Source organism: Diorhabda carinulata, chromosome 4 (genome assembly GCF_026250575.1).
Source record: "Diorhabda carinulata isolate Delta chromosome 4, icDioCari1.1, whole genome shotgun sequence".
NCBI classification, from domain to species: domain Eukaryota; kingdom Metazoa; phylum Arthropoda; class Insecta; order Coleoptera; family Chrysomelidae; genus Diorhabda; species Diorhabda carinulata.
The window spans coordinates 11,719,692-11,747,064 of record NC_079463.1 but is presented as its reverse complement, the minus strand read 5'-3'; the positions used below and the strand labels follow the sequence as shown (position 1 = coordinate 11,747,064).

The window sequence follows — 27,373 nt, the reverse complement described above, 5'->3', positions numbered from 1 at the left end:
TTGGTTTTAGACGTACAAAATAAATCTTCTACCTAAATAAACGCCTAATAGTTAAATAATGTATCATGGGTTGAAAACAATATGATTTTAAAAAAATCAAAGTAAAAATCAAGTGCCGTCAGTAACGACGACTGCTTTATAAACATAATTCGACTCCGATATTAGTGCTGGCCACAAGAAACCTCTAACGATGTCACTGCTTCTTGATGATGTATGATGACGTTGATGCTTTTCTGGATGCAACCTTACTGGCGTTTGAAAATCTGGAAACAAACAATACTGAATACATTACAAGTACACTAACACATATTTATACTGTCCGACACGTAGTTCGTCTACAGAATCAAACTATTTACTTTCAATCTCAAGATTTATCAATCAAAACGTTTTTCAAAATGAATATTTGTGAGTGGTATATTTACCAGTACTACGACTCACCTGTGTCTAATTCGTAAGGAGGTACTTGGCATACCAGTTGCCAAGCTATTTTAGTAGCTTCTTCTGCGTATCTTCTCAACTCTTGGCATTTCTCTAAACATTTATATTCTTTCAAAGTTTCGCAAACCAAACCTAATACTTGATTCTCGGCTTCTTGAAGAGGATAACTTTCTGCGGAAGCCGCTAAACAACGCATCACCTCGAGACGAAGTGATAGAAATTTAGTTGAATGCGGATCGAGGTTAAGGGTACGATAAGTTTGTAGGAGTTTGTGTTCTCTGAGGGTTTTGCAGGTCCTAAAAGCCAACTAAAAATGCAAGTCAATAAACGATATATACTAGTTTCAACAGAGAAGTATTTGTGATAATTTTTTACCAACTAAATCAAAGAATTTAGAAACGTAAGTTTCGATAGAATTGGTCTTATTCAGAAGTGACTTGAGTCTGCAAATGTACAAAATTCTTCAATAGATGAAGGCAAACGACTGTAGACAATGACGTTGTTCGGTAAATGGGCTCTGGAGTCGCCAGATTAATTCCCGAATCCACAAATAAAATTGTCGATTCCAAAAGCTGTAAATACATTCAGAAAGAGTCACTATTTCATCTGGACAGTGTCATTGTTTCAAATTTATATCAAAAAAGCGTTGCACAGTCAATCGCCTCGAAAGATGAGGACTATAGGTTGCTAATTACCAATTTCTTCTGACCTAAATTACTCGATATAGACGCCAATCATTTGTGCGGTTTACAGCAATTGCTTCTTCTTTTAAGCTAAATTTCTCCCTGGCGAGCCTTTTTTATGATCAGCAAATAGCCAGTAGTCATTTGGGACAGATCTGGACTATATGGTGGATAAGGTAGCAATTCGAAGTGTAATTCGTTCAATTTAACCATCGTTGCCATCGACTTGTGAATCGGTGCATTGTCTTGGTGGTTTTTCTTCGACGTTTTCCTTGATTTCTGCATTCAAACGATCTAACAACTCTAGTATTTGCTATTGGTTGCCTCTCCCTTTTTGGAGATAGTCGATGAACAATATTCCATACTCATCCCGAAATAATGGTTCATCGGCTACAGTCCACTCAGATAATGATAGTTTTGATTCAGGAGTGAAGTGATGGATCCATGTTTCATCCATTATCACATATCGACTCAAAAAATCTGATTTATCACGTGTAAACATGGTCAAACACTGCTTTGATTCATCATAACGTTGTTGTTTATGATCGACTATGAGTAAACGCGGCACCCACTTTGAAAAAAGCTTTCTCTTGGTCAAATATTCATGCCTTCTGATATCTTTACGGCCTCAGATATCTCATGCAATTTCAATTTACGATTAAATATAAGCAATTTGTGGACTTTTTCCACCTCAATTGTACGACCAGAACGTTCACTATCATCGGTGTCTGTTCGACCACGTTCAAACCAATAACACATGGTTCTTTTCGATGGAGCAGAGTCCGGATAACACTTTTGGAAGCCATTGCTGAACTTGTACAGTATTTTTTTTTTTCATCAAGAAGCAATGATAAATTGACACACAAAATACAAAAGTAGCTCCACTTAAATGGCTCTCACTTTTTTCTGACTTATCGAAATGTCATGAAATTTTACACATAGTCTTTTGAAAGTTGGTACTTCATAAACGTCATATGGATTTGACAATGGCAGCGCCATCTGTGTGTCAGTCACACGACCTATTGAATGATGTTGAATATATGTTAACTGGCTTTCGATAATTTCAAGAAGTAACTCACAAAGAAAAATAAAAGATGACTCACCACAACGACGGAAAATAATATTTTCGACTTAAGTTGTGTTGCATGCATCAAATCAGGCATCGAGTTGAGCGCTTCAAGTGCTCTAGGTCTATATTGACGGTAAAGTGACTCATATTTGCTAATTACGTCTTTCCTAAAACGAAATCAAATAAACAGAATACGGTTGTACAATTTTGTTGTCTTTTTAATTACATTTGAAGCAGAATAAATATAATAGATAGAATACAAAACCTATTGATTATGCAACCATTAACTCTTTTATTTCATGTTATTCTTATATCTTGATGATTAGTCATTCAGATTTCGCCCCTTCCGTAACTTTCTTTATACTTCCATCTACTTTATAGTTCCATCTTGACAAAATATATTTTTTATACCACCGCGTGTAAAGTAGGTACTTTATAAACACTTTCGAGTGCGTAAAACTTTACTTTACGCACTAATGCGTGAAAAAACATACTTTAATCAGTAATGCGTATTATAAAGGTCTCCGTAGCGTTGTGACTAGAGTACAAGGCTAACATGCGGGAGGTCCCAGGTTCAAGTCACAAAGGAATTATTGTGCCCCCCTTTCTTGCTGCAATACTGAAGAACCAAGTATTTACAGCTGATCTATTAATCCTACTACTTTTAAAAAGTCTATGATGTGGGATGGCTTTAATTGCCAGAGATCTTTGTCTTCTATTTCAAAAGCGCCCAGGTGTAGTGCTCTGGAGTTTTCACACTTAGAGAGAATGTGCAACAAAACCTGCACGCTGCATTATCTGCTAGGTCTAGCGTCTTCAGGTGTTTTTTGCGGCAACAGTGCCCCGATAGAGCTCCTGTTAGTATATAGAAGAGTCTTTACCTGTCTCTCCAGAGTTTTTTTCGTTGTTCTATAGCTGATACCACAGAAGGGTATGTCACAGAATCCATTGTAGTATTTTTCTTGACTAGCTCGTTTAATTTTTCTAGGAAATCACAAACGAGTTAAGATTTTAGCATATTGGAGCTTAGAGCTCTAATGGCTGCTGGATTATCGGACAGGATGATGATCTCCTTTTTGCGATAGTTCCTCTTTAGATTTAACTAAACACATTTTTCAATTGCATAAATTTCTGCTTGAAAAATGGTTTACAATGACCGTATTAATCTTTGTATTTGAAATTATATTTAATTTCTCTCGTATACATAATAATCGACTAAAATGTACTGCAATTCGTACTTGGAATGGCGTTTCTTCGTAGTTTGATATACTTAAGGTGTGTGTTATGTGGCCAATATAAATTTCAATTGTAATTTAGGCTTAGATATCTTTTCCGTGTACTTTGGGCTGCAAATCAGGGTAGTAAATAATTTATAACATGCAGTTAATCTTAATACAAATGTTACATCAATTATTATCAAAACCAAGGACAATTGCAATGAATGTTTCATCTAAAATCTACAATGTTCTAAGGGATGCAGTGACATTTTTTCTACTTACCCTATATCTTGTTCATTCTCAGTTTCCGAATGATATCCGGTGTCACTGTGACAGGGACTGTGAGGTATTTGCATCAAATCCAACAAAGCTCCACATCCTCTTGAGAAAGACATTAATACTGTGGCGACAGGTATGTCTTCAGGTACAGGCTGTAGCCTACAATTATAATTGTTAATAATAGAGAGAGAGAAATGCTTTATTGTCAAAAAATTGTTGCAATTTATAGACAAAAGCTTGTAGAAACTAAAAAACAAAAAAAATACAGAAGAAAACCACAATGAGTAACAAAATTATAGGTAATAGGGATAGGTAATAATTAGTATACAAGTCCATAACAAAAATTGAACTAGTATGCAGCATGGAATTAAATATTATGTATATATATATTAGAATAGAAGTCATTTGCAGAGTAAAAGGCACTTTCCAGTAAATATGCCCTCAAATTATTGCGGTATGCGGGAAAAGATGTTATTGATTTGATTTCAATTGACAAGTGATTGTGCATTTTTTTGCATTGTAAAATATTGAGCAGTTAACTAATTCTGAACGTGGAGTGGACATAATAACTGTTAAGGAGGTGGATAAGTTCAGTTCTTTGGAAACTGATCTCAGTACAGAGCAGGAGGAACTTAATTTTTCAGATAAGGCGGTAATATGTAACTCCCAGTTCAAGGAATTCGTCCACAAAAAGCACTAAGGAATTTACAGATCCAACGACGTCAATCGTTGTATCAATCTTTATAAACTGACTTCTGTTGGTAAGGTATGTCTTAAACCATGCGAGAGGTTTTAACCCTAAAACCATAGTACTGCAATTTGTTGATTAAAATATTATTATTAACACATTCGATAGAAAAATCACAAAAAGTTGTTGCAGTGGAGTGATGGCTGTTCAAGGTAGAGTACACATATTTAGGAGGAAGAAAATAGCATCCTTTGTGCATTTGTGACTTAAAAACCATGTTAAGTAAAGCTTGGGATGACTTCCGATCAGGATCGTCTTTATGTTTACGCCCAGGAGGCACAGGCCTAGGGCGCCAGGCTCTGGGGGAAAGGGTAACTTAAGGACGAAATAATAGTAAAAAAAAATAATTTATTGAACGCATTTCTTTCTAAAATATATAAGAGGGTTTGACGAAATCAATTATAATATCATTAAAACAAATTTTATCTAAAATATCAGGCTCAATGTATCAATAAAAAATTGTTTAGATACAGAAACATTGCATAAACTTCTTTTTTACGTAAAACTGTAGATGACGTGAAAATAATGATGTGACATGAGAAAAAATTTCTCATACGAACCCTCGAACTTATATTTAAGTACTAGCTGACCCGGCAAACGTTGTTTTGCCATATAAATTATTTCTAGGGAATTTCTAGTGTAGAAAAAAAAAAAAATAACCAACTTATTGTAAGTGTGTAAGGATGTGGTATATGAGTGAAAGAGGCATGGAGGTCTGTGAGCGATGAGCGAATATAAAAATAACAAAATACCTAACATTTTTTATTTTATTTATTATAATTTATTCTTTAAAATTATATATATCATTAATTAATTACGACAGTAACACTAACAAACAATATCAATCTCTTAATGCTATAGCGTGAACAATAGCTTTGTTAGCCCATCTTTAGCTAACACGAACAAACTGGATCAAACTGGATGGTTTACCCACTCGAGAGCATGCCACGTATAATTGTCCGTGTGAAAAACATGGTGTGCTCAAAGCTAAGCTACAAACAGAAATCGTTTGGCCTTGCGACTTATTGATAGTCATTGCAAATGCCAATCGGAAACTGAATACATTTAATTGAAGTGGCACATCTGTAGGTATAATAGGGATTCGTGGTACCAATATATTTTCACCTCGGAACTTACCATTTAAAATGCTGGCTTCGATAATGTTTTTCATTAATTTTTGAATGATATAATAATCGCGTACCGTTGCACAGCCGTGGCGGGTTCAAATTACGAAGGAAAATAATCGGAAATCCAACCTTCAATTGTAAATTATGCGGTGGCATGCCTGGCAAATTCAGTGAGCTCAAAAACTCTGTTGGAAAATTTACAGCTCCGCTGGCATCGCAAACTGTATCAATAGATTTGTATGATACCAAGTTCCCTGACAACAACTGTTGTATCTTCAGATTTAAATTGTCAACGTTCACATTTTTTGCCGCTAAAATTGCTGTTTCTGCAAACCATTAATGATTTATGTACTGTGTGTGTACATCGGGAAATATTTGTTCAATGAGAGCATCTTGCGAATCAATGATTGTACAGAAATCGGTCGGTAATTTACGCATCCAGTTTCATCTATAGTAACTTTTCCTGAAAGCACTAACAGAGTGCCGCCAAATAATTTTTTAATGGCACATTATATAAAAATTAAAAATTAAAATTTTGTCCAAAAAATAAAAATAAAATGTTAGGGGTAGACAACCATTATCACTTAGGGGTATGAAAAATATATAGTAGCCGAATCTCAGATCTACTGAATATGCATATAAAATTTGATAAAAATCGGTCAAGCCGTTTCGGAGGGGTATGGTAACTAACATTGTGACGAGAATTTTATATATAAGATATTTTCTAAATCATACATTCGAACATTATGAACTTTTAATGAATGATTACATATGTCCATGTAGTGTGCTTGATGGAATAAATAATTAAACCCTACTATCTGAAGGCCAGGGACGGCTCATGCTCAATGGTCAACAATCCGTAACTTCTACAGGGACAACCTGCACAATCTAAAAATAGGAAAAATTAATTTTTCCATTGATTTTCTAACAAAAAGGTACTTTTTGTTTAACTCGATAAAATTTATGGTTTAAGAGATGCTTAATGTCAGTTTGCTATAAATCTTTTTAAAAATATGTCATCAATAATTATTCTCAATAATTCTTTCTTTCCAATTCTATCAAATACTCTTCGTACAGCTTCGAAGAATGTGCTGGCCAGTACTACACTTATTTTAATACCTTTCTATAGCCTTCTTTCATCATATCCCTTCAATTTTTACCAGGTGTCGAATTGTCCTTTCTCCAAAACATCTCCATCCTCCACTGTGCTTTGCATTAATATATCCTGATTTTTCGTTCTGATTTCTGTGCCAAAAACATCTTTTAACAATTCTATCGGTGTAATTGATTTTTGGCATCCTCTTTACGAGGTGGTGGCAGTAGCTTCCTTCAATGTCACGAATTCTGGCGTCGAAACAGCTCATTGATATTTCAGATTCCGTTGCTGTGAATCCTACCTGGTTCCTTCACTTTTCAGTTTCTTCGAATACACACCTATAACGTATACCTCCGTGAAGATTGAGATTTCGTACCAGTTCCTGATAGATTTTCATCTTATTCTTCTTTTGTATTATTTTTATTCTTTCTTTGAGGTTCGTTTTTGCGAACTATTAAATCGTTTTTTCTTATTAATCCTAGTTCAACCACTTCCTACAAGATTGTCCCTAATTATTTTGCCTGCAAAGGTTTTTCTTTCTCAACCGGAGCGCAGTTTTTAAGTTTACATCTGTAATGATCCAATCTACAGATCCATATAATCAAAGCAGAGAGAGCGAAAAGGTTAAGACATATACATAAAATGAAAGAAAATAGATGCGTGAAAAGGTGGAGAAAGAGGAAAAAAAAAAGAAGAGGAAGTATACTGAACACTTTCCGGGCAGAATTATACCCGATTGTAGATCTTTGGTTAGGTTGATCGAGGCTTACGGTAAATAGGTTTGCTTACATAAATTAAATAAACTAGTTTCCATTATTTTTAATAAAATGATGTTATAGGAGTGTCCTACCAAAAAAATTGAGGAAAGTCAACAACGAACTAAACGAACCCCAACTTTAGAGCCCCTCCCTACTTTCTAAATGATGTAAAAAGTCATCTTAATAAAATTTTTGGTAATAAGTGGATTGGTCGGGGAGGTTTATTTCCATGGCCACCACGTTCCCCTGAATTAAATACAATGGATTTATTTTTGTGGGGATATCTTGAAACCTTGGTGTAGGTATGGAACGCCGGTAAATAATTACAAATTTTCTTTAGAATGTCTCTTTATGGCGAACGGTTTCCTTGGTATGTACAACGATCTAAAAATGTACATTTTTGCTATCTTTAGATTGTACAGATTGTCCCTGTAAAAGTTACAGATTATTAACAATTCGGCAGACGTTATCTACGAAATTTTTGCATCAAGTCCGAATTTGTTTTCAAAATATTATGTAAGTCTTGTATACTGAGAACATTTTAGTACAAAAGGGCCCCACTCTGTGTAATGTCTAGGGTCATCTGGTCTTGGAAGATGGCCCCGTGTCAGATTATCAACAACTTGAATAACTTTACTCATACAGGGAAACGGCACACTTTCAGGTAGCATCAATGTTCTGCCAAACTTACTGGGAACGTCAATATGATTCTAATTTAGCAGAGCTTTTGTTGAGTAAATGGCTATTATGTCTTTTTTTTGTTACTATTTATATTAGATACAAAAATAGTCAATAGTTTCCAACGCGACATGTTCTGTGACCTGGTTTTAAAGCCAAGTATTGAATTTCTGGAAAATTTAATTCTGGAGCCTATATATGTATGTCGATTTGGAATGTAAACAAGTTCGGATGAAAATTTAATAATTTTCTTGTCGCGGCTCACAGCGGTGACCTTGATGTATGGTTGTATCTCGTTCACAACAAGTCTCAAGGGAGTTTTGAAAAAAAAAAACAAATATAACAAGAATAAAAAAGATTCTTAAAGTGCAAAATTCGCATTACTCTAAATTTATACAAAGTGGAAGGTATACAAAAGTTTGTAAACAATATTAGAAGCAGCACTGAAAGTAAACTGTTTGTTTTCGGTGTCAGAAGACGATAAATTAGTTCTCCAAACGCGTAATTATGAGCTTTCATGTAATGGCAGTAGAAAGATCACCAAAGATGCCGGAAAATCCATTCTAGTAGATCAATATCATGAAATGAAGGAAATTTAGCATGAGATGGACTTGAATTGGACAGTCTAGTAGTTTCCTGCTTGTTCCAGCTATACTGTCACCACTAGACCTCCAGATAGAAGAAAGAATGCTTATAAAACACGTACAAATCAAAAAAGAAACTAGTAGAAAACTACCAGAACTGAAAGTGTGGGGTAAATTAACTCACTGGACATGTAAAAATTAGTACCAAAGGATTCTACTCTAAATATTCAGAGTACTATTCATTAGAATGTATGAGATGCATTGAGGAGAGAAAACTTATTACCACTCTCCAGAATATAGTGAATAAGATGATAGGCTGAAAGATATGGAAATAGGACAACAAAACAGATGACAAGGAGGCAAGCATGATTCACATGGTTTTCCCTATACAGAACAAAATCTAGTAGAAGATGCAAAAATCAGGAAACAAAAACAATGGGGCTTTCACCATTGACTTCAAATGCATTTAGGTTGAGTTACGAGAAGTATTTCTCAAAAAGAATGAAAATGATTTCAGTTGCTAGGCTGCAAGGTTAATTCATAGGACTATATCCAGTCCACACAGTCTTAAATCATGGACATTCTGCTCTTCTGTGTCTCAATGTTAGTAAAAATAGAGTTTTGTCATATAAAAAAACATTGCACCCTTGTTGTACTATATAACACCACCATTAACGTCGTTGATCTGTAAAATTCTTAATGCTTATTGTATTAACAATTTATTATGCCCTCTTTGAGTCGCATCTCCGATATGCCGTTCCCTTCTGGGGTACATGTTGTGCGACTCAACTGGTCATTCACTTATCGGTTTACCTCTCACAAAAATGACAGCAAATTATTCCCTGACAGATGCTCGCTTACCGAACACGTTTTCTATGAATATCAGTCTGTGGATTATAAATCTGCTAAATTTTTAACAACTGAAAATAACCACAAAAAAACTTATATTCAAAATAGTTGGGGTATTAATAAAAAAACTGATTGGAATAACATTCAGGTAATCTATCTTTTAGATTTTGAAAAAACGAATTCTATAAAATTCGTAACGACATAACCTATCAAACTTCAACGTCATTTGTAACGACCTAAAGTCACATAGCCTTTAATTGGACCGATTTAAGTTTCAAAACAACAATTGAAAAGCATCCAAAATCAATAAACTTCATATTTATGTCTAATCTGAGGGTTGTTTTTGTTTTTTATGATTTTAAAATTTTATGTATTCGATCGCAATTCTCCTTCAATTAATGTGAGTAAATTTCCAAAAACTTTTGTTTTTGTAGATGAACTAAATACCTTTTAAGCTGAGACACGCAAAATAGAGCTTCTTTATCGTTCTGCACTCTATCGCTGAGAGTCCCAACTAAAACTTCCAGCTGCTTCAACGCTGGTTTATCGAGAATGGTCAATAAAGTTTTATTATCAATCAATCGTTGTTGAACTTCTTTCAACTTTAACGACAAGAGGCGCTGATGCGAGGCGTCTACAGGTTTCTTGTTATCAACTGAGATCAAATGCAGTTCATCTAATCGGTGTAGAGCACTTTTGTAGACGTCTATATGAAGTTGTAGTTCCGTTTTAAGAGCTGCGTGAAGATGAGTTAGACCAGAGACGTTTGGTGTTAGTCCATGACAACCCAAACCTGAAACAAAAAAATTACATAGAGATTTATAAAATTATTTGTACGCAATGTGTCGAAAATATCTTCAGCTGCATCCACCTATATTAAATTCTTCATTTTCAATTACTCTAATGGTTAATATGTTAATTCTTATCGGCTAACCTAGGAGGGTGGAAACCAACCGCAGTTGAGAAGGTTACATCGACGACAACATAAGTAACAAATTATTATGCGGAAGGAAAATTATAGAAGTAATTCACAAGTACCACAAAGTACAATTATGATAAGTACTGCTTATAATATGAAGGGTAAAGGAATTCCACCTTATTTTTTTATGGAAAAAGCAAGCACAAGAGGTTAAACCCTATTACACTCGAGTAGTTCGAGTGATGCCTACCGTGTGAACTTCTGTAGGTTGTAGTGTTTGGGGGAGAGGTGCATTGGCAGGTGATTCAACAGGCTTTCTCTTATCAGAAGAAAGGAGTCTCGATAAATTGACGTTCTGAGGATCTGCAAGCAAACTAGGGTCTTCATCAGCTACGTCTGGTTGTCATGTAGCTTTACCAAATACTGCACTAGGTGGGATTATGTTGAATAGATTGGAAGAGCCTCTTCCATGGTAGTATCGGTAAAACAGAGTCAGGTCAGCGACTTTTCTTCTATGCTCTGAGCTTCAAAGCTTCTAGTCTACTCTAGATCGCCTATAAGTCAAATTGCTCACTTCTGTATTGAGTCTAGCATCCTCGCAGTATGCTTGGGAACTGAGCTCCAAATGTGCGAGCAATACTCCAAATATTGACGAATCTGAGCCTAGTATTTTTTCTCTTATAGCTGTAGATAAAATATAGTATTCTATTCGTTAGTAATGGCTCACTAAGTTACTGTATACATTTAATAGTAATTTTTGTGAGCATTTGTATCCAAATTTTTAAAATACATATTCTGATAATTTTAATGAACCAACTATATTTAAATTTATTATTAATTCTTAACTTATTTGATTTAAAGTAAAAAAAAAAGTATAGGGGACACCCGGGTTTGAACCGGGGACCTCTCGATCTGCAGTCGAATGCTCTACCACTGAGCTATATCCCCACGTTGAACAAATGAATTATACCATTATAAATGCGACTTACTATTAATAATAATGTTAATTTTTTAAATTGTTATAAGCAATTTCATTATTGTTAAAAAATATAATGCGAAATGCTTTTGCCCTTTGGGACTCGGTGAGAATGATTTTACATATTTAAATTTGCGAATTCGACTTTTGCATTGTGTAATTATACGAGGTACCTACAAATAGAGCAAAAATAAAGTTCTTAACAAAAGTTAATATTATATTTAAATTTGATTTTGATAAATGAAAATTTTGTAGATGTTCTTGATCCGACTCTGCTGTCTTCTAGAATGTGAAACTGTAAAATTGACATACGCTAGAGACAGGAAGAAAAAAAATTGTAACTTTTATTACAAATATATTCACCGTACTTTATTGGATATGAATTATTATAAACAATAACAGCTGTCTGTCATAAATATCATCTGTAGCTTACTGTTATATCATGTGCTAACACTTTTACGGTACTTTGAAATAATAATATATGTAATCCAAATTTGAAGTATCTGGTAGATGGAAATATTAGAGTCATTCTTTTCCAAATTTGGTGTTGAAGTTAAAAATAGCAGACGTACTCGTATTATGATCACCTTATTTACAATTAGACAAAATAGACGTACTATATTATTAAATTCAAATATCAGGTTACGTGAAAAATTAGCCGTTCTAGTAATAAAAAGCTGAACGAAAGATTTTTTGATAACATGTAAAAATTGGTACTTTTTCGCCCTTTTTGTGAGGGTAGGAATTGTGTACATCAACAATATATTCATGTTCTGATTTTGGCCACTGCAGTTATCTGACTAAGCAGCTTATTGGTTGCACTGAATTTCCCACAAGTAAAGTCATGATGCCGTTTTATTCCATCATCCTCCTGGTACTGATCCGTTAAATACTTCGGCGGGCGTCAATAACGAAGCAAACTGATAAGAGCCCAAAATATGACGATTTGGAGCAATTTATCTCTATATTGAATATACTGTTTACACCACCACTACACCACCACCCACAATTACACTGTCTGACGCGCGTTTCGATAACCAAGTTATCGTCTTCAGAGACTGAAGGTAAACTAAAATCTAATAATTTATCTCTATACCAAACTGCATCCCTGATGAGTTTATAATTTCAAAATTCGAAAACAATTGATTTCTATACAACCCTTAAGAATGAAAGTACCAAATTTGGTACACTGTAATATATTGTTAAGTGCATTAAGTAATGGTAAGTAGAAGGGGATCGAATCATTCTGGAAAGTTAATTGGAGGTGACTTAACCTTAAAAAGTTTTGTATCTGTCAGTTAATTTAAACATTCGATTGGTAAATACCTTGTAGTGCTTGTTCTAATGCCTTTTTTCTTGATAAAATCTCCATATGGAAGTTCGGTTGATATTCCAGAAGAGCCTTTGCCAACTTTGCTACCTTAGTTTTGAGTGTGGGGTCATCGTGTGAAGCCAAGAGTCGTACTAGCTGCCAAATGACTTGATCTGCATTAATGTTAGGCCGTTGTCCCGAAACTATCAATCTGAAAAGTAAAAAACAATTTCTAATTTTCATTACTATAATTAGTACGGTACAATTATTTCTAAAAACTACCTCAATATCCACAGTAAAAGTTTCACTTAATCTACACATTTTTCTATAGAATCCACATATTTTGTAGTCATATCAACCCTTGTTTTCTGGTAAACCCACACACGAATTTGTTTTCTGTAAAAGACGATGCCAGATTTGTCATTTTCGATCAAGAAATTCTGTATTGAGTTGAGTTGTTGTGGGTATTTATGCATCAAACTATTTAACTTGAAACTTTAATTTTCAATATCCAAAGTATGCTCTCGATTTTATTATAAATAAAGATCTGTAGCAACCGACATTAATTATTGTTAATTTTAGCGATGAAATGAATGGACTATACTCATATTTTTTCCAAGAAATCTGAAAACGTGAAAGAAGGATGTGAATCAATAAGAATTAACTTAAGTATGTTTATAACTTTTCTAATACCATTCATAACATTTGATATATTGAAAGAATCTGATTTCCTTGTCTTATTAATATTCGGTTAACCGTACGGTATGGTATGTAAGTAGGTAAACTTGAGTCTCATTGTTAACCAACGTGTAAATAATGAAATTATAATCAAACTAACGGCTATATAACATAAAATAAATGTTGGTCAATACTTTTCTCACTTTGTTATATCACTGAAATTATAATACTATTTAGAACTAAGTAAAAAAACACAAACAAAGTGTGACTCTCAAATTATCTTAAATATATTGTTTATAACTTCAATTTACATCAATATTATGAACACAATTGTATTATATGGATGAAATAGGAAGAGGAAGACATAATATGAGTTTAGTTTTCCTCGAAATATCTCGACAGTTCAGGAGAAATCCTACAGCTCTCTATCGAAATCTTTAATAATATAATTAACACTTCACTCAATAAATAGTGTGACTAACTAAGAAAAGCACATTTTTGCCATCAAAGTAATCTCCTTTAGAAGCAATACAATCAATCCAACGCTTCTCTAACTCCTGGATGCCGTACTTGTAGAAGGATTTGTCTTTTGTCTCAAAATAGGCTTCAGTTTCAGCAATTCCTTCTTTATTTGAGCCAAATTTCTTACTATCAAGCATTTTTTTAAGATCAGCAAATAGCCAGTGGTCACCGGAGGTCAGATCTGGACTATATGGTGGATGAGGAAGCAATTCGAAGTATAATTCATTCAATTAATCCATCGACTTGTGAATTCGTGTATTTTCTTAGTGAAACAGTGGCTTTTTCTTCGACATATTAGGTCGTTTTTCCTTGCTTTTTGCATTCAAATGATCCAACAACTCTATGTAGTATTCGTTATTGATTGTTTCTCCCTTTTGGAGATAGTCGATGAACAATATTCCATACGCATCTCAAACTATTGAAGCTATAACCTTCCCAGCTGACTGTTGTGCCTTTGAATGCTTCGGACGTGGTTCACTTAGATGATGATCGTTTTTATTCCGTGAAATGATGGATCCGTGCTTAATCCATTGTCACATATGGTCAAACACTGCTTTGATTCATCATAACGTTGTTGTTTTTGATCGACTGTGAGTAAGCGCGGCATCTACTTTGAAAAAAGCTTTCTCATGGTCAAATATTCATACATTTTATATCTTAAGGCCTCAGCTATCTCACGCAATTTCAATTTACAATTAGATATAACCAATTTGAGGACTTTGTTGATATTTCATGAAGTAACCACCTCAATTGGACGACCAGAAGGTTCACCATCATCAGTGTCTGTACGATCACGTTCAACTTTAGCAATTCATTAACAATTGGTTCTTTCACTGGAGCAGAGTACAGATAACACTTTTGTAGCCATTGCTGAGCTTGTGCAGTTTCATCAAAATGCGATGACAAATCAACACACGCAATTATTTTGAATCTATTGTTTAGAAAACAACAAAAGTAGATCCACTTAAATGGCTGTCACTTTTTTCTGACTTATCGAAATTACATGAAAATGTACGCATAGTCTTCAGAAAGTTCTTCATACACGTCATATGGATTTGACAATTGCAGCGCCATCTGTGTATCTCCGCATGACTTATTGGGTGACGTAATAATAAAAATGGGGAAGCATTTTCGGTCCTAATTGCCCGGGTAGTCGCCCTCGCTGGCTCTTCCTCTCCCACCGTAGATTCATCCCTATAAAAATCCCTATTTTAGCCCACTAGTTCGGTCTGCATTGCAAAAGCGTACCTTGTTCGAAGAATGAGTAGTCTTAACCGAAGGTCGTAAAGCGCAGGCTTCATGAAGCGATGGTACAAATCGACAACTGGTGTAAAACGTGGAAGATCAGCGTCGATACAGAAAACAACGTGGAGATTCCGGTAGAAGACATCACCTGAACTATCAAGGCCAAATACTTGGAAGTCGTGCTGGATCAAAGACTAAAAATCAAGAACCACGTCTACTCTCTATTGAGAAAGACAAGAAAAACGTATCTCCTTCATATTGTATGCATTTACAGCGTTAGGATACAGTACCAAGAGTAATTGCAAGAAGTTCCAAGCTCAACAAAATATCAGCTTGATGCAAGTCTTTTCATTCAAGAATTCTAAAATTAGTTGGATCGAAAGTAGGAATAATGAAAAACATCGCTAGTAGAAGATTCCAAAAGCAATAATCAGATATATTACATTAGGGAGAACTACATGCAAGACTGAGAAGACTATGACCAGCAGTAAAGACTAGAAGAAGATAAAGAAAAGCAGGATTCCGAGTAGGGACAGATCCATTCTTCAATTGCAGGACTAGCAAACTTATGAAAGTAACAAATAGAGCGAGCAGCAAAGAAAACTGATAAATCAAGAGATTTGAAATGAATTTACACCAAAAGAAGATGGTAAAACACTTTTTATCATTAATGAACAGAAACAGGGTATTTAACAAAACAAACTAAAAAGATGTTTCGAAGGTGAACATGCAAGTAGTCCAATATAAATAGTGTTTATACTTATTTCTATTAATTCACAATTCCTTCAAGAAATAATGATGATAATATACCTGAGAAGGTATATTACTTCACCTAAAGATATTTTGATACAATCATGTCTCAAAAGGAAAGTGGAATTACCAATGATATATATCAGTAACAATTGATTGATTTATTTAATGATAATATTCAAGTTGCACAGTTAATTTATGAATTGAAATTATGGGAACATTTATTCAACTCGAAAACATTACTAGAAACGAGGACGTTCTATAACAATCGGTGACGTACATTTCTAAGATGAGAAAACCTGAATGAGAAAAATAACTTAACGGATTGTTAGAAGAAATAAAAAAAAACAAAATATAAAAAAATTTATGTTGCTTCATGACCATTTGGTTATGTTTCTAAACCCTATTCAATGCTCGTGATGTCTTTGTGTTATAGATGAGTGCCGACAATTATAGCAACCAGTTCGTCGATGTTGAAGGATTTCTACGATTTTCCTGTAATCGGATCATTTTTTTAACCAGCCAAATGGGAACAAAACATCTTCAGGTGTAGATAATCTATACAGCATATTTTTCAAGTTTGAAGACGCAACGTTGTTTAGCAGCCATCACTAATGAATATTTTCAGTTGTGAAAATAAATACTTTTCTTTGAGAAATCTTAGCCCAACCAATATAAAAACTAAACTAGATACTACTCTTTGTGAAACTACTTATTCATTATCAACAGTAATCTTAACGGGATTTAAACGAAGCCGTACGTCCTGCGAAGACCAGCAACGCAGTGGCCGACCAAATGAGGTGACGACTCCATTAATGTTAGAGAAAACCCACAAAGCGGTACTGGATAATCTTACTAAAGGTGCGCGAGCTAGCAGACATAGTAGAAATTTCAAAAAGTGTGGTACATCGCATATTAACTGAAAATTTGGATATGAGAAAGTTGTGCGCAGGATGGGTGCCGCGTTTGCTCACGACGGAACAAAAACAGCATCGAGAAGATGTTTCCAACGAGTGTTTGGCAATGGTCCACAGAAATAAAGCCGAATTTTTGCGACGTTCCATATCCATGGATGAAACCTAGGTCCATCAATACATATCCAAAACAATTGAACCGGCTTCAAAGAAGACAAAGACCATTCTAATTGCAGGCAAAGTCATGGCGTCGGTTTTTTTGGATTCGTGTGGGATAACTGTCATTGACTATCTCGAACAAGGTAAAACTATCAACGGCGAGTATTATGCGAACAACGTTTGAACGAAGAAATAAAGCAAAAACGGCCACATTTGGCTAAGAAGTAAATGTTGTTTCCTCAGGATAATGCACCAGCTCTCACATCCGTTATTGCAATCACCAAAATTAATTAATTAGAGTTTGAATTGCTACCTCATGGACCCTATTCGCCTCATTTAACCTCTCTTGAATTATTTTGTGTTCCCAGACTTTTCTAATAATGAAGAAGTGATGTCTATAGTTAATGGTTATTTTGAAGATCTTGATGCTTCTAATTATAAAAAGGGTTTAGAACTTATTGAACATTGCTGCGATAAGTGTAAAAGGAGATTACGTTGAAAATAAATATATTTTTTCCCAAATTTTTATTATTTTCTTTATTGGGTCAAGTACTTACTTCTGGGACCATCCTCGTACTTATAACAAGAAACAATCTATACACTTTTCAAAAAGTCGTCTGGTTTTTCGATCTACTTTTTTGCCCACAGTTTGTTATATACCTCACTCGAAAATAAGCGGATCCACGGGCTGTATCACATCAAGTGACCAATCCTACAGAGGAGAAAAAGCTTGCAGGGACATTCTAAAAATAAACCTACTTACGAATTTCAACATGCTTTTCAGATGAAAACAATCCAGCGGGACGCTTTCTCTCTGCAGAATCCACCATTTATAAACAGAGCGCTGTTTTTTCAATACTTACAACTTTTCTATACATTCATCAGAGTAATAGTTTCTTCTCAAAATAAGAAAATATATATTTTAAACAATGATATAAACAAAAGTTATGACCTTCATTTTGCTGCGAATTGGCGTACTGAACAAAAACTAACAAGTGAATTTTCTTTTGAAAAAAGTCTAATTTGACTGGACTATTTAGGCACTTTCCAATTATTAATGTTAATGGTGGAAATATTCAGAATATTTCTATTATACATAATTTTCTAGATTTACTTTCTTTCCGTCTGAAAAAAGTTGTCTTCTGCTTCTTCTGAGACAAGTTATCGGTAGTTTTTTATAAGTGTGTTTTATATTGACCTCGATGTATCAGTTGCAGTCACGATTTAACATATTTTAATATTTTATTACTATACTGTGTCTCCAAATGGGTAAAGAGATTTTTGTTGTAGATAAAAAATTCTCAATTGAAATTTTAATTCATTAGAGTTCAGCCCTGCTTGGTTGAGGACTAATTTCTAACATAATTTCAGTTTCCAAAAATTGAGTATTAGGGAATTTTTTTCCCTCTACAGTAAACTGTCTTTTATATGGCAAATACGACCAGACTTTATTGAAATAAGTTGTTAAGAATCAACATTTAAATCCCTCTATCAAACATTAAAATGGTCGTTCGAGTCACATCGATAGAAATAAACTACGTAACGGAACGGACCTTAAGTGTCCAATGGACACCCGGAATCAATCATCTATGATGTGAGTCCCCATTAAGATCGTTTACTATAAATCTTAATGAATACCATAAATCTTGAATTTAGCTACTTAAATTCATAGTCACATTAATATAATGTAATGCTTTTAAATTCAATTAATTTTAAATGGGAAATTACGAGGGCCGTTTTTTTTCAACCTCCGATCGCTTCGTGCAGACGCTACGCTGGCAGAAGACAGCGGATATAAGCTGTAGGCAATTGCAAAGCTATCGCATTACACACTCCGCTATTGATGACATTCAGGCGTCAGTCGGCGTTATGCTACAGCCACGAAAACATTCCCGCCATTATTGACGCTCCCGCTGCCAAGTGTAAATTGCGAAGTGTGATTCGTTTTCTACATGCTGAAGGACATAGTGCTGCAGAAGAGAGAATTAGTCTGTATAAGGGGAAAACTTCATGAGTGATGGTGTTGTGCGTGATTGGAGTCGAAAGTATAAAGATGGCCGTAATGATCTGCATGATGAAGGGGAATAAAGGCGCTAATCTGTCGTTTCAGATGACCTGGTTCAACGAGTTGACAGGATGGTTAAAGAAAACCGCAGATTCATCATTACTACTGTCTACGGAATTTCCAGAAGTTTCAAGGTCTGTTTTGTACTCTACTTGAATTCATTGGTGGCAACTTTCTTTGAAGAGGGTATTGAAAAACTTGTTCACAGATAAGACAAATGTCTCAATCTCCTCGGTGATTATGTAAAAAAGTAATTGTAACTGTTCCAATCTTTTGGTAATAAAATTATTGTTTTATATCAACTTGTCTTTCGGAGGTTGGAAAAAAACGGCCCTCGTATTATATCAAAGCAGGTATGTCAACTAAAAACTGGGTTTGAGGTAAGGACTCAAAATATGCAACTATTAATTGCGGAAATAAAAGGGGGGAATAATGGAAAAGTGAATCTATAGCTGTAACTGGAAAAAAAGGTATAAATTGGTACTCAACTATATGGACGGGATTTGTTTTTCTTCTTACACTACGTCTACGAAGATTTGCACGCATTGGTCGCTATGAAGCCTCAATTATTTGTATGTTTACTCATTCCTGAGACACTAGCTATTAATCATGACACACTATCTCATGGGGATAACCGTATTCTGTTATAAGCACTCCACTCGTACATGCGTATCTTTGTATCTTTTTCCACACGTGTTAGGAAAAGTGGATACTCGAGACAAACTTCCAATCTGAAGTCTTCTGAGCCGTCCTTGATCATCCTCAACAAACAGTGGTTCTCAACAACTCGCCTGTCAAATTCAGCCCCATTAATCTGCACTACAGTACCCTGTCCATCATTGTTTCCCCTCTCACTTTACTAATTCAAGTAGCGCTCTTTTATGACTTATCTACAATAATTGTACCAAGCAACCAGACTATGCTCTACTATCCTTTTGCGTAAGATTCCCCATTGGCGAAACTCTACATACTTCTTAGGGTTAGTGTATGCCTGACGCTGCACTAAGCTCCACTCATCTTGAAGATACATGGAGCTTAAGATATCTGAATGTTTCCACTGATCCTCTATTTATGTCGAACATCATAGGTTTGCGATGATAAGAGTATTGGGCCTCGTTATGTTATAATCCACGTTCTTGAAAGCATAGGATGGCATTTTGTTCATTACAAACGACTTTTTTTCAGTCTGAAATGATGTGGTCTCATCCGTGATGCAATTAATTTTTTTCTTCCTCTTCATACCGCGTGTAAACTTCCCATCGTGTGAATTTCTGTTCAAAATTCAGAAGTCTTGGCACCCATCTGGCTCAATTCTACCTAAACTGATGCCTAAATGAGTTTTTCTACACCATTGACGTTGACATCAGCCTTTTTGGAAAGCGGAACACTATTTAAACACTTGAATCTTGGAGAGGCTCTCATCCCCGAACTGCTCGGGTAATTTTTAATAAATTTTCACGGTTTTTACATTATCTTTGGACAAAAAACAATTATTGGTGCATTGCGCAACAGACACTGGTATATTCTTCTAGCGGTACCGATTGTCGCTTCGTAACAGACCAATCTAAAGCCAGTACTACACGATGTGTCCAACGTTTGTGGCAACATTCACCTTCCAGCTTTAGCTGAACATTGGACGAAGGCTGGAACTTCATCTAAACTTACCTAAAGAAATGAAAACGTGGCAAAAAAGTGATGAACAGCATAGAACAGATATTAATTTTTTTAAAATAAACTGGATAATACCGGCAACTTTGGTTTTTCATACAAAACACGTAGCTAGAGGACAAGAAGTGTGTGTACCACAAGTGTTCCAGCTTCATTCCAATGACGCGAGTCAAAAAAACGAATTTCCGTTGCCAACGTTCCAATGCCAATATTGGAAGCAAAACATTAGTCGAGAGAAGCTCCCTACGACCACACGATGCCTCCAATCATACCAGCATTCGACGTTGGAAGCGTTGGACGCATTGTGTGGTACCGGCTAAACATCCAGTGCAGCCACTTAATTTTTCGTCCGTTTGTTCAAAAATTTCAGTTTATATTTGAACTACCCTCGTAGAAACAAAAATGTAAGAAATGGTAAAATCTTTAGCTCTAAATTCGGGCTGATAAATTATCCTAAAGCAAAATTGTTTAATGGGTTCTACATCAACAAAAATAATGCATTCTAATTACTTATTTTAAATTGAGGTCAAAATTAATACCAAAATCTTCATCTAAACAATTGTCCAGACTTGATTTTAAATATTTATCGTGGCCCGAAGCGAAATTAATCTAAAAAAGACTCGCTTAAAAATGTAGGCAAATGAAAGTAAAGTTTGACGTTTGGAATAAATGAAGAAATAGATGTTGATAGAAAAACAGGTTACTATCAATTTCGAAACGTGATGTTTAGTTTTAAAGTAGTATACTGGAAGCACAAAGTTATTATCGTAAAAATATACGAGGCCGATAGTAAATAACAATATTGAAAGCTTAGAAGTTACATAACCTTCAATATATTAATAATTACGATCCCTATATCGTTCAATAGTTAGTTATTATTGTTGAAAAAAACCTAGAAGATTCATAAGTTCATTTGGATTAGCATGATAGCACGGGTTTTATGGAATACGTCTACGAGGGCTGTTTAAAAAATTACATATATCAACTTTCCCACATCTTATTCATGCTGTTTAAGCAAAATGAGTCGGATTTTTTGTGTGTATTCATAATTGTAGTTGAAATCTGAACTACAATCCTGAAATAGTCAAGGCAGTGAATTCTGAAGAGCAATGGTGGATTGACAGATTTGCCACCTGTTCGCTATTCATCTTTCGTCGCTTCTAAAATTAGATACCTTTAGTTTACAATTATTCAAATTACATTTTTTTTTTCAATAAAATCCCAACGTTATTCATTTTTTCAACGTACTTCAAGACAAATAGTTTAAAAATTTTCGAAATTTGCGAATTTTGCGAAAAAATTTTCGCAGAGTTTCGACCGTTTTTTAATTATATCATTGTGATGGTGACAAGGCTACAAAAGAATCATGAATCATGAAGTAAAGCTAAACCTAACCTAAAAAATATTAATTTTCCGATTTTCTATGAGCAAACCTTCAAATTATTCTGATGTCATATATAGAAAGCAAAACCACGAAGCGATTTATAGAACATAATCTCAAATTTATTTATTTATGAAGCATTGGCAATCTCTAGTTAAACTAAAACTTGTAAAAAATAACATTGAGTAGATATTTATTAACAAAGTACACTGAAAACTTAGGAATACATACACTCACATTCAATTCAATTAAAAGTAGCATTGCTCTAACTACAAATGACTAAATATGAGTAACTATATCAAAATAAATATCTTGGTACGACGAGATCGAAAATTAGATTCGTTGCTGTCATTAATTACATCCGTTTGACTTCAGAGTATCTATAGGGCTTAGAAGAAACTATGATCTGAAATCAGGTAGATCATATATCAGCTGATTGTGGATCCTAACCCGGAACTTGATTTTGAACCCAGTTTCCGAAGAAATTTTGGTGGAAATTTCAAATTCAAAACATTACTTCGTTGACTCTCCAAAAATATGTATTTAGTTGTATAATAAATCATAAATATTTAATAATTTTTATTGAGCAATTATCAACAATCAATTAGTTAGTTTTAATCGGGTTAACCAGATCATATTTTTCGAAAAACCCTTATTCGATAGCTGCTACTTAAGTTTTAAGATAGAAACATAAAATGAATATTTAAAATTGGATATGGATTTATTGTTTTCACGCGTTTGAACCAATTATCGATTGAGGTACCTCCAAAACATGTGATTTGAACGCATGAACCGCTTCTTCAGGTGTAGAAAAACGTTGACCTAGCAATTTATTTCGCTATACGGTTGATGACCCATCAATTCCATGTTTAGACTGTTCGAAAACGTTTTTGTTTGATGTGTCAGAGCTCGCAATGTCCAGGTGGAGAATGATTAGTCTTCTCCGATTGATTTCCCTGATTCAACGATTGGGTTCCCTGAACACTTCTTGCAAACAAATGCTAGTGTACTATTGAGAATTGGCCATTCCATGTGGCGAAAAGTACAATTATTTTGAAAAAACAAGCGACCATTTGCTTCGAAGTGCTTCATGCGCGTATATTTTTTTTGGACTTGGCTCGTTTCCTTTTTTTGACTGATATTAATGTTTGAAGTATTTGTAAACAACTCAAATAGCATTCGTAGGACAACACGTTCACCATTAAAAATGCCAAGCTTCTTAATTGCAATGTTAGATTTTACAATCCAGCGTTGTACTTAACATATGTGCAAGCACTTGTTTTGGTGATTTTATTATTGGTTTGCTTTAAAATGTAAACAGTTATATCATTCTTTTATATTCATAACATGATGTTTCATTTCTAAAATACATTTGACATCTTTCACTTCAATTAGTAAAACTTTTTTTGTGTAATCAATAAAAGTGCGCTCGTAGTATTTGTTTTAAACGAAAAATAGAAACTGCAGGTGTTGAAACAAATTATTAATAACTATACTCGTAAAATTTTTGAACGTGCAAGGAAGTCCACGCTTTCGCATCTCTATTAGGAGAAAGCTTCTCTTATTTCATACAGAAATCTATACTATCTTGTATATTTTTATCTCATATTCAAAATTAGGTTTATATTTTATCTAATTTGAATATTATTAATAGATATAATCTAGATCTTTAAATAGATTGTATGTTTTTACTACTAAACTTTCATTTTTTAATCAAAAATAAAAGTCGACAAGATCTACAGCGTTTGTAACAAATTGATAATAAAGTAAAAATGAAATTAATCAGTTCCACAAATCGGTATATACGAAAAGTGTTTGTTATAAAAAAGGCAAATCGTAGAACAAATCAAGAACTAGTACAGCTGCAACTGTAACCACTCGCACATACGAGGGTAATTCAAATAAAAACTAGACATTTATTGTAAACAAATTTATTGTTAAGCTACAATTTTTCTATAGAATCTCCGTCACAGACTTATGCCACCTCTCCGGAAGCTTTTTGCGCACGAAGGATTCATTCGAATCGCGGAATGCAAGTGCCTCCTTCAATGAATCACATTCCAGTGCTTTCACAACCCAATTAGTTCAATCTTTTCATCAAAAGCCGAGATGTATGCGGTCAGATCAGACGTTGTCTTGCAGCAATATCACACTACGGATTTGAATATCGCGTTATTTTGATCGGTAGACAGGTTTCGCCGTATTTTTTAGCAGGTTATTATAATACTGTGTTCTCATAGTTTGTTATTCAGTGAGAAAATCAACCATAATTACTCAAAACACGGTACACAATACCTTCCTCTTCGTTATAACTGGCGCGCCTTAGTATCTACTATGTGTTGCGCAAATGATACTGGTACATCCTTCTCGCTCATGGCTGTAGGTAAACTAAAAAGCGAAGCTACACGCTCCCTGCTCTTCTCTGCGCAACAGACTAATCTAACAGTGCAGCCACCAAATTTTTCGCGCTTTTATATGAAAATTCCGATTTCAATTTGAGCCACCCTCGTATAGTATACACTAAATATTCTCCGAAAGCTGTTCGTTTCGTCCGGCCATTTGATTTTGTTCAATTCTTTTCATTTTGAAAATTGATTCTACTCTCGATAGAAAGCGAACACAAATACAGTGAGCGAATGCCAGACGAAAGGAAAAATACTCCTTAAAATCAACTAAATCTCAGCCCTGAAAAGGCGAATCTTTCCTATAAAAGGATATTTCTAAAATATAATATACCCACATAAAAATGTCCCTATTTCACTCAAAAATCAACCCAACGAGTGGCATACAAACAGAATTACTGTTAAAGGAATTAATCTCTTATTCGAGCTAAATAACAGATAATAAATATGCAACATCATACATATAAGTCGGCAAATTTTGTTGCGAGATTTCGGTATCACTCACCAACCAACAAAAAACTCAGATTGTCACCGAAGATGAAAGAAACTTTAAATTGATATTCCAGTTATGTGTCAAGTGTCAAAAACATAATCAAAACGATACAAAAACAAGAATATACCGATGTTAGAACGGATATCAAGCAGCACCGAAACTATAAATGTGATAAATTCAAAACAAATACAGAATTATTGTAAACACTGTGTGTAAAAAGTAACCCAATTATATTTAAAATAGTGTGCAATATATTTTTCTCAATTAAAACGATGAAGAAGTTCTTCATATTTGATATTTTCTTAAATTTATAATTCTGGGACAGCAATTAAAGCAACTCACCTATATAATCAAACTTTAAATGAGGGAAAGAATATTAATAATAATTAATTAAGTGAAGCAAGTGCATGTAAGGCGTCAGTAAGCCGGTCGATAAATAAGTGCAGTTAAATGACCGGTATTATTTCATTCCATTTTTGTTATTTTCTTTGGTATATGTTCAGTTCAATTGCTTTTTTTTTAGTTATTTAGTTTTATATGTCACTACTCCTAATTCAAAACAAATTTAGTTTCCAGTTCATCATATATACTAATTATAAGTTTTCCGTAGTGGGATTGTGGCAAAATGAAACAATAAAGTGTACTAATTAATATATTTCCGAGCTTTTGAATAGTTGTATATTCAACGTCTGGGAATTAATTAGTTAAGAATTACAGCGTTCTATATCTACCTGGTAAAGACTTTGTTTTTATTAATATATTAATATAAATAACTAAATCTTTTCTCTCGAGTAGGCCTCCGAAACGGCGATTACCTCCTGTTTCCATTCAAATCTATAGCGAACTAATGACTTTTTCCAGTCTAGAAACAAAAAAAGTCCCGCAAGGCCAAATCTGGAGAATACTGTGGATAATGCAGCCTAATTCCCCCAGTATAATCGTGACGACAGTGTAGATGTAAGACTGTTTGTTATTATGGACGAAAATCCCTTCAACTTTTCATAACTCGGCTGTTTTTTTTTTCAATTACGCATCAAATCTGCCCTATAGTTTGACATCTGTCTTTACCCGGGTAGTCGAAGTAGATCAAACCATGTAAATTGGTGGTTATCACATTATTGGGAATAAGTTCCCTAGGATAAAGCTCATTGTTCTATTCTGAGGTATATATTGTAATATAGTTTCATCTACTATTGGAAAAATGGTCCTAGTCTCTAGATATCTAGATAATCGCTGAAATTTTTAGCTCGAGCGGGCTTTTAATCAGCATTAAACAATTCCGCGTACGTTCAGTGTCAGCTACTGGCCGGTAACCACTTACTAATTTTTCCACGATACTAAACAATTTTAGGATAATATTTACGTAACTTTTCTTTAGTTTTAACACTCTTTAACTAACAATATAAATTTATTAGACATATTGGGCAGATTTATGAGGAATTTTGACAGATGATATCTGAAACATGGCAGAAGGGATTTTACTATATTTTTATTTGGCCACTATGTATAGTAACTACTATTTCTGTAATCAGACACCTTCTATTTTATTGATTGAGCAAAAAACTTGATATTCTGGGCTCAATATTTAGTAATTAAAGCATTTTATATTATTAACGAATTTGTGAAAAAACTGTCAGCTTAAACTAAATTTTCAAATATTTTATTTTGTTATTGTGTAAAATAAATATTGTTTGTAGGTATGTAATTTGAGATTCGTCGTTTTGACATTTTATCGTCAAATGAATGCTTTTATTATTCGATATCAAACAAAAAAGAATCATAATTTAACAAAAACTTACTTATTGAATAAAGTTTCCAAAAGTTGCGCAGAATGCGGCAGCCCTTCAACAAGTAAATCCAAAGGTAATTCACCGGCGACGGCAGCTATAGTGTTCGGACCTAATTTTTGTAGCACAGCAGCGGCTTCCCTAAATTGCCGCCCTTCAGCTAACACCATCACTCTCCTTAAAATTAGCCTCGGGCTTGTCGGGGAAACCCTTTCGCGCCGAAATCGATCACCACTGTCACGCATCCTCTCACTATCAACGTCATGTAAATAGTAAAGAATAAAACCATCAAGTGCCTCCGTATCGCCGAAGAATGGAGAAGACACCATCAAGTTCAAGATCGACGATGACAGAACCGGATTCAGAAGATTACGTTAAAAACTTTCTTTTATTAGAATTTTTAATTTATTCGTCCCTAAATATATTATACAATAATCTATTTTAACAGGAAATCATCGTATGATATGTTTGTGTGGCCCCCAGAAATTATTATCAAAATTTTAGGGCGTATATGAAAATATAAAATTGAAAAAGTAGCAATTTAATTAGCTACGTGAATGCTAGAAGGCGTTGTTT

The 27,373-nt window shown here is 34.3% G+C and overlaps 1 protein-coding gene and 1 non-coding gene across 2 annotated transcripts; both read right to left on the bottom strand.

Annotated features, from left to right (window-relative positions):
• On the bottom strand, positions 1-27,042 carry LOC130892860 (uncharacterized). The gene is made up of 7 exons (XM_057798537.1): positions 26,810-27,042; positions 12,748-12,944; positions 9,974-10,319; positions 3,690-3,845; positions 2,225-2,357; positions 439-745; positions 1-263 (listed from the first exon to the last, which is right to left on the bottom strand). Exons 1-7 carry the CDS (start codon positions 27,040-27,042, stop codon positions 109-111), a joined length of 1,527 nt encoding a protein of 508 aa, XP_057654520.1. The 3' UTR covers positions 1-108.
• Positions 11,322-11,393, bottom strand: Trnac-gca (transfer RNA cysteine (anticodon GCA)). The gene has a single exon. It is a non-coding gene; the product is annotated as a tRNA-Cys (tRNA).
• Positions 27,043-27,373: the final 331 nt, after the last annotated feature.

What these genes read in the sequence shown, in the direction of transcription:
- LOC130892860 (XM_057798537.1), bottom strand. Translation starts at nt 27,042, where the DNA reads ATGCGTGACAGTGGTGATCGATTTCGGCGCGAAAGGGTTTCCCCGACA. An exon ending in ATTAGAACAAGCACTACAAG is followed by an intron (nt 10,320 to 12,747) that starts GTATTTACCAAT and finishes TTTTTGTTTCAG; the next exon opens with GTTTGGGTTGTCATGGACTA. An exon ending in GAGAATGAACAAGATATAGG is followed by an intron (nt 2,358 to 3,689) that starts GTAAGTAGAAAA and finishes ATTTCGTTTTAG; the next exon opens with GAAAGACGTAATTAGCAAAT.